Source organism: Juglans regia, chromosome 15, assembly GCF_001411555.2.
Source record: "Juglans regia cultivar Chandler chromosome 15, Walnut 2.0, whole genome shotgun sequence".
In the NCBI taxonomy this organism is placed as follows: Eukaryota; Viridiplantae; Streptophyta; class Magnoliopsida; order Fagales; family Juglandaceae; genus Juglans; species Juglans regia.
In genome coordinates, this window is record NC_049915.1 from 5,392,512 (window position 1) to 5,404,621 (window position 12,110).

Sequence of the window (12,110 nt, forward strand, 5' to 3'; positions counted from 1 at the left end):
AACCACCAGAAGTCCCCTCAGGGCACAGAGAGTGATTCTTCTTGGAACTAGGGTGAGGAACGTTCTTGGGAGCCATTTTGAAATAAGTCTAGAGTAAAGATTGAAAATAGATGGCGAAGAAGAAGGCACGAGAAGCAAGAAGGTGATGGGAGGCTCGAGTAGGAAACAAAAGGAAGTAAAAAAATGAAGGGGAAAACGAGGTTTAAATAGAAGCTTATGCCAGTTGAACTACCTTACGATGAAGTGACAGGCATCGCAACAAACGAAGTGTTAGGAGCAAATCTCGAAACCCACGCTACGTGTAATGATGGCAAAGATAAACTGTCGCACACCCTCCCTGAGCAAGGAAAGGAGAGGATTGCGTGTGTTGAAGTCATGAGCCAACCAAGATCACGTAGAGGCTAAATCACCTCTTCACGCATGGCAACGTGGGCACAATCCAGTGTAAAGTAAGTCGTGACGAACAGTTTTTGAATTCACACTGCACGTGCGCGATGGGAATTCGTGGGGTATTGAGAATGAGGATTTACTTTCCCACTTGGGTGCGTGGGGTTTGGTTCCCCTCAAGGCCCAAATCGGCCAATAGATAGTCCAATACATAACCAATGAAGGAAAGAGGATTGGGCTGGGCTCGAGAGGGACCGTCAGATATGGTGACTGGTCACGTCACTTGCTCAGACCACATCCCACACCGTCGAACAACGAGCACACCACATTAAATGATTTGAGAAGCCAGCACGCAACAATAGAGTCGGACATCCACTCACTTCTGTGGCCAAAGTAGTGCATGTGCCTCCCATCCCTTACCTGACACAAGGGACAGACTAAAGACCCACACATAATACGATAGGGCGACGATTAACATGACAGGGGGAAGCCTACCACCAGTACAATGTCACGCACACCCCTGCATGATCTGCTAGCAGTGGGTGGGGACTACCATGATGCTTTGTTTTGCTTTTAGGTGCCGATTTAGATAGTGAGTTGTGATAAAAGTTAAAAATTAAATAAAATATTGTTAGAATATTATTTTTTAATATTATTTTGTTTTGAGATTTGAAAAAGTTGAATTGTTTATTATATTTTACGTGAAAATTTAGAAAAGTTGTAATCATGATATGAGATAAAACACTTATTGTATCTCATAAATCGGGTCTTAGTCAAACTCTCAAAAGAAATGAAGAATATTGACTCTTTCATTGCTTGTGGAACTGTAACTACTTGAATATTTTGAAGGGAAATTATTCCTAGCATTCTAGACCATGTAGTAGTAAGATTTTGATTCATTCTAACCTACCCTGTTTATGGTTTTGTTCCTTGTAATCCACCATTGGTAAAACCCCACAATTATCCGTGCATTGTACTCCGAGCTCTTGGCATTGAGAAAGAGAGAAGATATATAGAAGAAAAGAAAAAAAAAAAGGTGGTGAAAGAATAATATAGATGAAATGGATAAATATTTTACTCATATATTATTATTTAATAAACAATAATATAGATGCAAATGTTTTACAATTTCTACATATTGCTTTCAAAAATATTATTATGTTTTGAATTGATGAGATGTGATGAGTTATTGGTTTGAAATGATTTGAGTTAAGACTTTTATAGAGTTTCGAAAAATGAGAGATAAAATATTGAATAAAAAAAGTTATAAAGTTAAAAACAGGATTAGAATATAATTTTTTAATATAATTTTTTGTTTTGAGATTTGAAAAAATTAAATTATTTTTTATATTTTATTTGGAAGTTTAGGAAAATTATAATAATTAAGTAATGCTTAGATAAAAAAATTAAAAATTAAAAAATATTTGTATTTGAATTATATTTGAATGTTAAGATGAGATATGATATGATGTGATGATTTCAAAAGTTTGTAAAACCAAACCAAGGCTTAATGGGTTAAAATACAATTAAATACATAAAAAATAATATTTTATTAAGAAATTATTTTAAAAAATATTATAAAATTATAAGACACATTTTATCATAAAATAAATAAACAATTATATACGTATAACTCTTTTTTACAATTTTTATACAATTATATGTTAATACGAGAATATTTATATAAATTGATGATAATTTTATAAAGTTATTTTATAAAAATATCTTTTATTTAAAAATTATAAAAAATGATGAATTTTCAAAATAAATATCATATCGTATAATTGAGCGGGTGGACCAAATGACGAGGTGGTCCAGATCCGAACATCGTCTGCAGAAGCATTCCACGATCCACGGTCGTGGGTCGTGACTCGTGAATCCCACGTTTCGGTGTCCGCTAATTGACCAGATACCACGGAAAGCGCATGCAAGTGACCGTCAGATTAAACAACTAGGCAGCATCACACCGCACCCAGACTCCCTGGATCCACTGCGGCCAATTGGAGAAGCACGAAATCCCATTCTCCTCCTCCGCGCGTACATAACACCGCCCAGTCATGAACCCACAATTTCCGACGTGGAAGATAGAAGTTTCCTTACCCTTACTCCCTACCTTTTCGTACGCACCGCACGCCCACGCTAGCTGGCTTATATAGTTATATATATATCTCCGCCGACACCAGCGTAAGCCCAGACCCACCTACTCCTTACAAAACTGTTTGAAAACTCTGCATCCCAGAACAATGGCTTCGATTGCACTCCATTGCCCGCGAAGCTAACAACAGCTACTACTGCGACTGCGACAGCGGAAAAGGAGATCATTGCCAGTTCATATCCTTCTGTGTGTCATTTTCACAAACAATTTGCGTCCCCTATATATCTCAGTCGGATCTGTATGCTCTTTGCAAATAAAAGGTCTCTCTTTTAACGAAGTGCCTCTCTGACTGGGTCTTTTGAGGCTCATAGATTGATTCGAATGGACGGTGCTGATGGGACGGTGAGACTGGGGGCTCTCAACATGAAGTCCGATCGGGTCCGCTTAGACTCAGGTCCAGATGTCTCCGTTTCGTCGCCCGTTACTAGGCAGAAATCCGCTGCTGCCAAGCAGTTCATAGAGAATCATTACAAGAACTATCTTCAAGGATTGCAAGATCGCAAAGACAGGTCCAGTTCTTTAATACATGATTTTCCTTCAGGTTGAGAATTTTGTCCCCTAACACATGAAGCAGTTCACTTACTTTCTATTTTTTTTTTTTTTAAAAAAAAGCAAGGAAAAAAAATTCATTAATTCTTTTTCAATAAAATATATGAATCTGACTTTGACATAATATTAGCATAATTTACTTATCCTAGAAAATGGCAGAGGACTATTTCTTCTTTTCAAATATATGGTAGTTTGTTTCATATTACTTTGTTGCAGACGTCGAGCACTTCAAAGGAGAGCACAAGAAGCTCAGGTATCTGTTGAGGAAGAAGAAGAGATGCTGAGGAATTTGGAGCGAAGAGAAACTGAATACATGAGGTTTCAGAGACGCAAAGTGGGAATAGATGACTTTGAGCAATTAACCGTAATTGGTAAAGGTGCATTTGGTGAGGTATATTTTTTTCTTGGTCATTTGATGAGGCATGTGAGAATATTATACTAAGGAAATCACTGGCGGTTTCTCAGGTTTTCCTTTTTACTGTGTGATGGAGCATATTTTAAAGTATTACATTTGCACGGTATATGTTTGCTTTTATCTCGGACACCCGGTGCTAATAAAAAAGTATTGCTTTTAAATACTGAGTAACTCTTTGTTCCGTGCAAATGTAATACTTTAAAATATTAAAAAACCCAGATCAATTGTAATTTACTTGCCTCGTGGGGGGCAGTGTCAGTTGTTGCTTTGTGAAGGCCAATAACGTAGCTTAACACAAGTCATAAAAGTTCCCTTGCAGTACAGAATGTAGATATAGGTTATATATTTAACTTGTAGGTAGCATCACACTAACACATTATGTCTCCAATAAATCCAGGTCAGGCTATGCCGTGCTAAAGATACGGGTGATATTTTTGCTATGAAGAAATTGAAGAAATCAGAGATGCTTAGCCGTGGACAGGTGAAGCAATATCTTAGATGACAGTATTATCAAATTCAAAGAATAAATGGATGCTTTTATTGGGGCACTCTTTGTTTTCTTCATGGTTGTAAAAGAATTAATGCTATAAGTGCTGCTGTAGATGATTTATTCATAATTGTCTGTGAATGTTCTGTTCTTAACATTACATTTATATCATTTCAGCTATGTTTATTTATATTTATCAGCATGCCTAAACAGTCTATTGGAAGTTACCTTCACTGGGGTGTGCGTGCGACTATGGAAAGGGGGAGTGGTTAATTTATTGCCTTAAAATTTAAAACAAGGTATAAAGTAGATTGAAAACAGAATGCTAAATGAGGTTTAAAAACTAGAATTCTGATGAAACCTTTGATATACTTGAAAAAAAGAAGTTGCATAGAGCAATTCGTTGAGATTAATTACAAATACACTATCTGATTATTTAATGTGATGTATCTAGAATTGAGTTCCTCTTTGTGTACGCTTTGCGCGTCAGGTTATGTTATTAATTGTTCTACTTCCTTCCTTAATATAGGTTGAGCATGTTCGATCTGAGAGGAACTTGCTTGCAGAGGTTGATAGTCGGTGCATTGTAAAACTCTTTTATTCTTTTCAAGATTCTGATTTCTTATACCTTATCATGGAGTATTTACCTGGTGGGGATATTATGACATTACTGATGAGGGAAGATATTCTTTCTGAAGATGTTGCACGCTTTTACATAGCAGAGAGCATTCTAGCTATCCACTCAATTCATCAGCACAAATATATACATAGGTATTATATTTATCAATTCATACTCTTTCTTTCTTCACTATTACATCCATTTTATTAGATTTGTGCATGCATACGTTAGAATGAAGCTAAATTCATAGGCCGGGCTTCACTGGTACTCCCATTCTGAAAGTAGGATGTGGTGCAATCTACAGGCTTGTGAGGACCTATAGAAAGATATTACAAATTAAACACAGGCTATGCCTAGCTTGGGCTGAGCACAAGTTTCACTTCAAAGTTGGAATTTTGGTCAAGGATAGTCTCAGTAGGCTGCAAATTTGTCACAAGTAGTGCTAGGCTGAGAACCTGAGATCATATCCATCTTGAGACTGGCCCAGTATCCTAATCTTTGCAATTAGACATTGTAATTTATCTTTTTGGCTACCATGGATATAAAACTCAAAAAAGAAAAAAAAAATCGATATGATTGTTTAACTTTATGATATATCGATTAATATTTACTGCACTGGATTTGGTTTCATGCTCATTTAGAACTTGATATCCCCCATCCAAGATCTGCCACTTGCTGATTTAAAGTTTTGAATATGCAATACTTGCTGCTGTTCTCTTTCCGATCTTGACTGACTGACCAAGTTTAGATATTCCTAAAATATATGATATACTGTTTCAATGGCTACTAGGATGGTCTCTTTCCATTTTGTCATTTTCAATCACCCGATAATAAGTTACAACATCTTATATTTTTTATGCCTGCCATTAGTTGTATTGCTTTTCCCTTGGCTGAAGACTCGAGTTGGACAGGAAAAGAACTTTTATGAAACTGAAGTCCTTCTCACTCTCTTTCAACTTCCATGAATTTGATTCAGAGATTAATGGGAAATTTAGCTATACGTTCTTACACGTATATATACATGTATCTCGTTGTTTTCAAGTAAAACATTTAAGCTTATGCTTACTATTGTGGTTTACTGCTTGTAGGGACATAAAACCAGATAACCTGATCCTGGATAAGAATGGCCATTTGAAGCTTTCAGATTTTGGCTTGTGCAAGCCTCTGGATGATAAGTATTCAACAATATTACTGGAAGATGAGGATTTTACCACCCAGGAATCCACAGCTGAGACTGAAGGACATTCTGGCTATGATAGAGCACCTTGGTTGATGCCAAAGGAGCAATTACAACGATGGAAACGTAATCGTCGTGCATTAGTATTTATCTGAACTCTCTCTCTCTCTCTCTCTCTGAATTCTCTGGTGAATTCTAGTCATATCTTGTGTGCAATGTTGAGCATAGCACCAATTTTCACACTGTTCAATTTTCTTTGTCCTACTTCTTGAGCGGTATTTCTACACATTTCTGTTATTGATTACAGCTATGTTCTATAGGCTTATTCAACTGTTGGAACTCTTGATTATATGGCACCGGAGATTTTGCTCAAGAAGGGGTATGGAATGGAGTGTGATTGGTGGTCGCTGGGAGCAATCATGTATGAGATGCTTATTGGCTATCCTCCCTTCTGTTCTGATGATCCAAGGATCACATGCCGAAAGGTAATACTAATTTGTGGTTCTTGCCCTTAATTATGATTTATATTTCCTAATAGACAACAATTTTCTGTCTTGCACCAGATAATCAATTGGAAAACGTGCTTGAAATTCCCTGAGGAACCAAAAATATCGGAGGAGGCCAAGGATCTGATATGTCATTTATTATGTGATGTGGAAACAAGGCTGGGTACCCAAGGAGTGGAAGAAGTAAAGGTAACCACCTGTCCAAGGAAAAAGCAACGTTCTTAAGCATAAGATTAAACTTTAAAATGGTCCAATTGTCCATTTGTATGATAGTTTGATACGGGAAATGAATCAGAAGTTAAATGTTGGTCTTCCAAATAGTCCATTCGTAAAATGGGCACACCCTGCAGTCATTCTTAGCATCTTAGAAAAACTTTATTGAATCACATTTTAGTAGACTTTCAAAATCTGATGAGCATATTTATACTTCTATACTTTTTAGTAAAGATTTCTTCTTTATAAAAATATTTATACTTCTATATTTTGATGCGTTATTGTTTTTATATAAGTTTGGTGTTTTTGCAGGCACATTCATGGTTCGGATGCATTCAGTGGGACATGCTGTATGAAATGGAAGCTGCATATAAACCTATTGTAAAGGGAGACTTGGACACTCAGAATTTTGAGAAGTTTCCTGATGTGAGTATGCTGAGATGGATTCCTTGTTTCATACTTGGGCATTTGCCTACTCATTTGATCAATAAAAATTTGTTTACCGATAAAAAAAAAAATAGTTCCTTTGTTTCTTTTAGTCTTATTACATTGGCGAGATGAAAATAAGAGTTAAATTCACCATTTCCCTTTGTGGTTTGACGGGGTTCTACTGAGACACCTTGGGTTTTCAACCTTTCTTAACATAGACCTTGTATTTTCTAATTGCTCTAAATAAGTCCTATCCATATATTGGTAACAACTGTTACCATCATGTATTATTGACCAATGAAGTTGTTCTGCATGTTAGAATATATACATCTTCTCTGTGCCATTATTATATGTTACTAACAATTTAATGATAAGAATGAATATAGAAATAAAATTAGAGGGTTAGAGAGAGAGAGAGAGAGAGAGAGAGAGAGAGAGAGAGAGAGAGAGAGAGAGGGAAATCAGTGGCTGCTCGGACTTCCAGAAATGAGGGGCATAAGTATGTCCCAACGACCAAACTTGACGGCCTTGTGATGAATGGGCAGAGCTACCACCACTCTCTGGGACAACCAACTCAGCTCCAACCTCAAGGACAACAAGGTTATGAATTTCATGTTAATCCAGAAGCAAAGCTGAGCCAGCCAGCAGATCTGCTGGGATTGATGTAGATGTGGACATTGTGGTCCAAGATTGGCCAAAACATGTAGATTGTGGTCCATGTTCCCTCTGGAGTGTCTAATGCCCACTGACAACCTTATGGAATGTTTTAGAACATGAAAAGGGAAAACAGATTGCCATGGAAATTGGGGAAGTCCACTGGTGTCAGGAATCATGTAATAGGAAAGTAGGTTTAAGGGCATAGGAAGAAACATTTTGGGCCTGTACGCCTAGTACCTTTGTATAGCATTCAATGAAAACCAATCTCACACCATTTAAACAGGAACTGCAACAAGGACAATGTGAAGACTATAAAGAAGAAACAACTTCATTATGGATGCTGGAGTCGTGCTTTTCAAACTAGTAATTCTTTCCCAGTTGTTAAAATTAGTGTTTCATTATTTTATTTCTTTACAACTATTGATGTTAAACCAATAGTAGATATAAATAGACCCATTGAGAAAAAATAGTATTTTCTTTTCATCTCTTGTTTTCTCTTTCTGATTTTTTTATGCTTTCATGTTTGGGGGGGGGGGGGTGTGTTTTAGAAAACACGTTTCTGATAAGCCTTTGTTTTTTCTGCTTTTATAGGTGGAAGGTCCACCATCAACAATACCAACAGTGGGACCCTGGCGGAAGGTACAGACTCAGTACTTTCTCCATTTTTGAAATGTATTTTTAAAGCTTCTGCTATGTCTCTGCTAAATTAGTCTCTGCTATGTCTTTTCTATTGTTTTTTTGTATAAAGTTTTTAAAGATGTTTTTGATGAACTGCTAAATGCTGGTGTTGAATATATCATGTAATGTGCATATTAATGACATTCTTCTCGTTTAATGGCTAGTTGTTATCCACTTGACCAAAAAGAGAAAGAAAAAGCCAGTTGTCCTCCAGTTCTTGTTTCAGTGAAATGTTAAATTACTGTTATATCAAACACCAATTGGACTGCTTACAAAGCAAATTTTCATATCTATGTGGAGCTTGGAGATTGTTTAATTTGCCGAGGGCCTATGTACCCCCAGGATTAGTCGGGACTTTGTTCTCAGACACCCGGTGCCAATAAAAAAAAATGTATAATAATACTTTAGATCTATAATTTTTGTTTGGAAGGAGGTTGAGATAGGGGTAAATTGTGCTGAAGACTTGTACCTTTTTCCTTGTGTTGTGTGATAAACAGCTATCCCCATGATCAATTAATTTGCTCCATTCATCATCATTTTAATTTCTAATATATTTGTCATTTTTCCTCATTTTTCTTAAATTATTTATGGTGATCGCTATGCAGAATATCAGCTTTTGCTCTGCATTTGACACCAATTCCTAAACTAGGTTTTGCACATTTGATTGTTGCAGATGTTGACATCAAAAGATACAAACTTCATTGGATTTACTTTCAAGAAGTCAGATGTCCTTAAATCACTTGAAGATTCAGGTATGCTACTATTATCATTTCGTTAGCTTCATGTGTCAGAACTAAAAGTCATAATTTTCTACAATCTCTATGCTTGGACGCTACTCACAACAGCTCCCAATTCTCCAGCCTGTTAGACTATAAGAATTTTACCGTTTTTCTTTTTCATGCTAGTTGGATGTATGTTTTTGTATATTTCCTGTGTGCTTGAGTTGGGACTCTTTGCGCTCAATAAAATTTGCATTACTTGCATGTCTCAATACTTCAGAAATTGAGCTCCCTATGATCACTTTTTTTCTACTGTTCTGTGTTACTTATAAATAGTTGGGCCAGACTCACCAATTCTGGAGTGGATTGCAGGTACAGATATGGGTTCAAATGGATCATCGAAGGCCCCATCACTAATTTCCTTGTTAGGTATGATTAATCTTTTCTTGTTTGATAATGAGATCTGTTTGATATCAAGGTGAAGTAAAAATAACAATATCCCACAATTAGCAATTGCAGCCTATCAACTGATTCCGATTACTTTCTGCTTTCTCATGACCGAGCAGAACAAAAACTCACATGCTAGATTAGACATCCTAGAATTGCATTTACACTGGAGCACTGCTGACTACATAATTCTTTTCCCTTTTGTTAATTTATAACAATTAAAATGCTTAGTGGGTAGCTTAATTATCACTTTATTTTTCTTTCGTATCCATTGTAGGTCGGATCGACTTGCAAGGAACTGTGATACCAGAGGGGGAGCAGAAGCACGAGGAAACTTGAATTAACATCGTTTTGTTGTGCTTCAATTCGATCAGGTATTATTATTCTCTTCACAAACAAAGAAGAAGCTACTACTAGAGACTGGTTTCGGTTAGAATAGCTAGGTGAAAGAATGAATAAGCTCATGATCTTGAGCACAATTTTTGTTTATACAATCACAGAATGTATGGGTGATACTGTAAAAGCCAATATCAGTTCTAAATGTCTTCCCCAAGACCAAAAAACTAAATTGTACCTTAAATAGTTCTGTGTCTATCCAATGTAACATAGCCATCAGCTCGTTCAATTTTGTTTGTGGAAGTGGATATATGTCTGTAAATTATACGATTTTTTCAATGAATGCTTTGGATGTTATTATGTGCACTCTTCTCGTGATCAATATAATTTCCCTTAGCACTTAGATCATGGTAGGAAATATTCATATCAGGTTGTGTGCAATGAGTCCAATGTCAGAGGTGCGATTTAAGTAGGAAGTCATGGCGGTAGTTTGCTGTGCTAGGTTCCATGGGTGAGTCCTAAGGGTTCTGTCGTGTGGTGGTTCTCCGTCATAAAAAGAAAAATATCCATATCAAGTTTGAAATGAATTACGATCTCTAATTGTCAGATGTAATTGGATGGTCTAATGCAAAAGAGATAACCACAATACTAGATGCTTATGTGGGATCTACGCTATTAAAAAAAAGCAATGCTTTAGTTACAAAGAATTTTCACAAACTGACGGGTCTTGATATGATATGTTAAATTATAAAATTATTTTTATTATAAAATAGATCTAACGTATTATATAGAGTTATGTCAGTTTGTAGATATAATTTTATAAAATCTCTACTTAATACTTCCTTCAGAAGAGTTTCACTCACAACGTCAAATATTGAATCTCTTACTAACTAAATTAAAAAGAGATTAAAAAACTAAAAAATTCTAAATGAAAGCGACTTTGCGCACCCAGTGTGCACCCGTCAGGCATGGGACCCACAAAGTGAAAACTGATTTCATCTTTCCACCCTTGGCAGCATCTGAAACCTTGAATTCTTTGCCCCATGAATTTTCAACTTCAATTCAAGTACATTCTTGGTGGAAAAATGATAAACAAACGACATTTTTCATAATATATTATACAACTATATTTTAAAATGAAAGATAATTTAATAAAATACTTTATAAAAATAACATTATTTTATAAACATATACTTACTTTAAAATATATGTTGTGAAATATATTGTGTGGTTATTATTACTCTTCCTGATTAGCATGTACTCACTCATGTTCATATTATTTTCATTCTCAACAGAATCATAAATCAACCCAAAATCAATTGATTTTCCACCTCCAAAACAAAGATCGAATTTGGGTCTCTTCTTTTTATTACCTGTGACTTTTTTCTTAGACGATACTTGAAGATTTGTTGGTTTAAATTTTTCCATTCCGCGATTTCTTTTCCAGAAGCTTGTTTTTCTTTTTCTCAATGGATTGGAATCACGTGCTTGAGGAGCTTCTGGGAATAGGTGCAAATAGGCCTAAAAAATCAAAGGCAACTTACCGATCCTTTGTCATTTTTTTTTTCCAATAGAAGACTCAGCTCGCCTGGATGGAGTCAAGGACTCAAGTTGCCATTAATTCTTAAATATTGCCATTAATGTCTTCTTCTCTTCTAATTTCGTGTTTTGTTTTTATTTTTTTTAATATAATAAGAGCGCATTGGTACACAATTGGTATCCAAAACTACTTGTAAGTAAAGGAACTGTTAAAAAAATAGATTAGGACTAGTTTGGATAATAGAGTATTATGAGAATATTTTAGTATTATTTATTAATATTTAATATTTTATCATTATATTTTTTTTACTATTTATAAAATATATGACATCACCTTCCTACCAAACGTAACCTAAATCTCAAGTTTTACACTAACCCTTTATTCCTATTCTACTACATATTAAACGTTTCGAACTGTCTCTTCATTTGCTGTACTAATAATTGATACTAGAATAAATCATATACACGTGTCAATTTAATCAAAGGAAGGCAGGCCAATCCAATCTCGTTAACAACCTCAACGGCATCAGCAAATAGTCTTGCGGGATAAAGCAGCAAGGAATATGTCGTGGGCCCACCCACGTGGCACTTACGAAAAAGAGAGATTTCGATACAAAAATATCTGGTTTGTTCAAATATTAAAAAAATCAAATAATAATAAAAAAAGTTAAGAACTAAAATATCTCGCAACCGGCGCTGTCGAGCTAATCAGCACTGACGTGGCAACCCGATGGCCCATGAAACGTGAAAAAGCGAGCGACAACTGTAACGTTATTTTTGTCTTTTCGCATCGATAC

General features: G+C 35.7%; 1 protein-coding gene across 1 annotated transcript; it reads left to right on the plus strand.

Moving 5' to 3' along the window:
* Nucleotides 1-2,565: 2,565 nt before the first annotated feature.
* Nucleotides 2,566-10,140, plus strand: LOC108979556 (serine/threonine-protein kinase tricorner-like). The gene is made up of 12 exons (XM_018950257.2): nucleotides 2,566-3,051; nucleotides 3,308-3,482; nucleotides 3,904-3,987; nucleotides 4,523-4,764; nucleotides 5,701-5,932; nucleotides 6,110-6,274; nucleotides 6,353-6,484; nucleotides 6,821-6,934; nucleotides 8,186-8,233; nucleotides 8,946-9,024; nucleotides 9,364-9,420; nucleotides 9,716-10,140. The coding sequence occupies exons 1-12, from the start codon at nucleotides 2,864-2,866 to the stop codon at nucleotides 9,775-9,777; spliced, it is 1,578 nt and encodes a 525-aa protein (XP_018805802.1). The 5' UTR covers nucleotides 2,566-2,863; the 3' UTR covers nucleotides 9,778-10,140.
* Nucleotides 10,141-12,110: the final 1,970 nt, after the last annotated feature.

Excerpts from the sequence above, each read along its gene's own strand:
- LOC108979556 (XM_018950257.2), top strand. The coding sequence starts at position 2,864 with ATGGACGGTGCTGATGGGACGGTGAGACTGGGGGCTCTCAACATGAAG. Across the intron at positions 3,988-4,522 it reads AGATGCTTAGCCGTGGACAG|GTTGAGCATGTTCGATCTGA; the intron begins GTGAAGCAATAT and ends TCCTTAATATAG. Across the intron at positions 9,025-9,363 it reads TAAATCACTTGAAGATTCAG|GTACAGATATGGGTTCAAAT; the intron begins GTATGCTACTAT and ends AGTGGATTGCAG.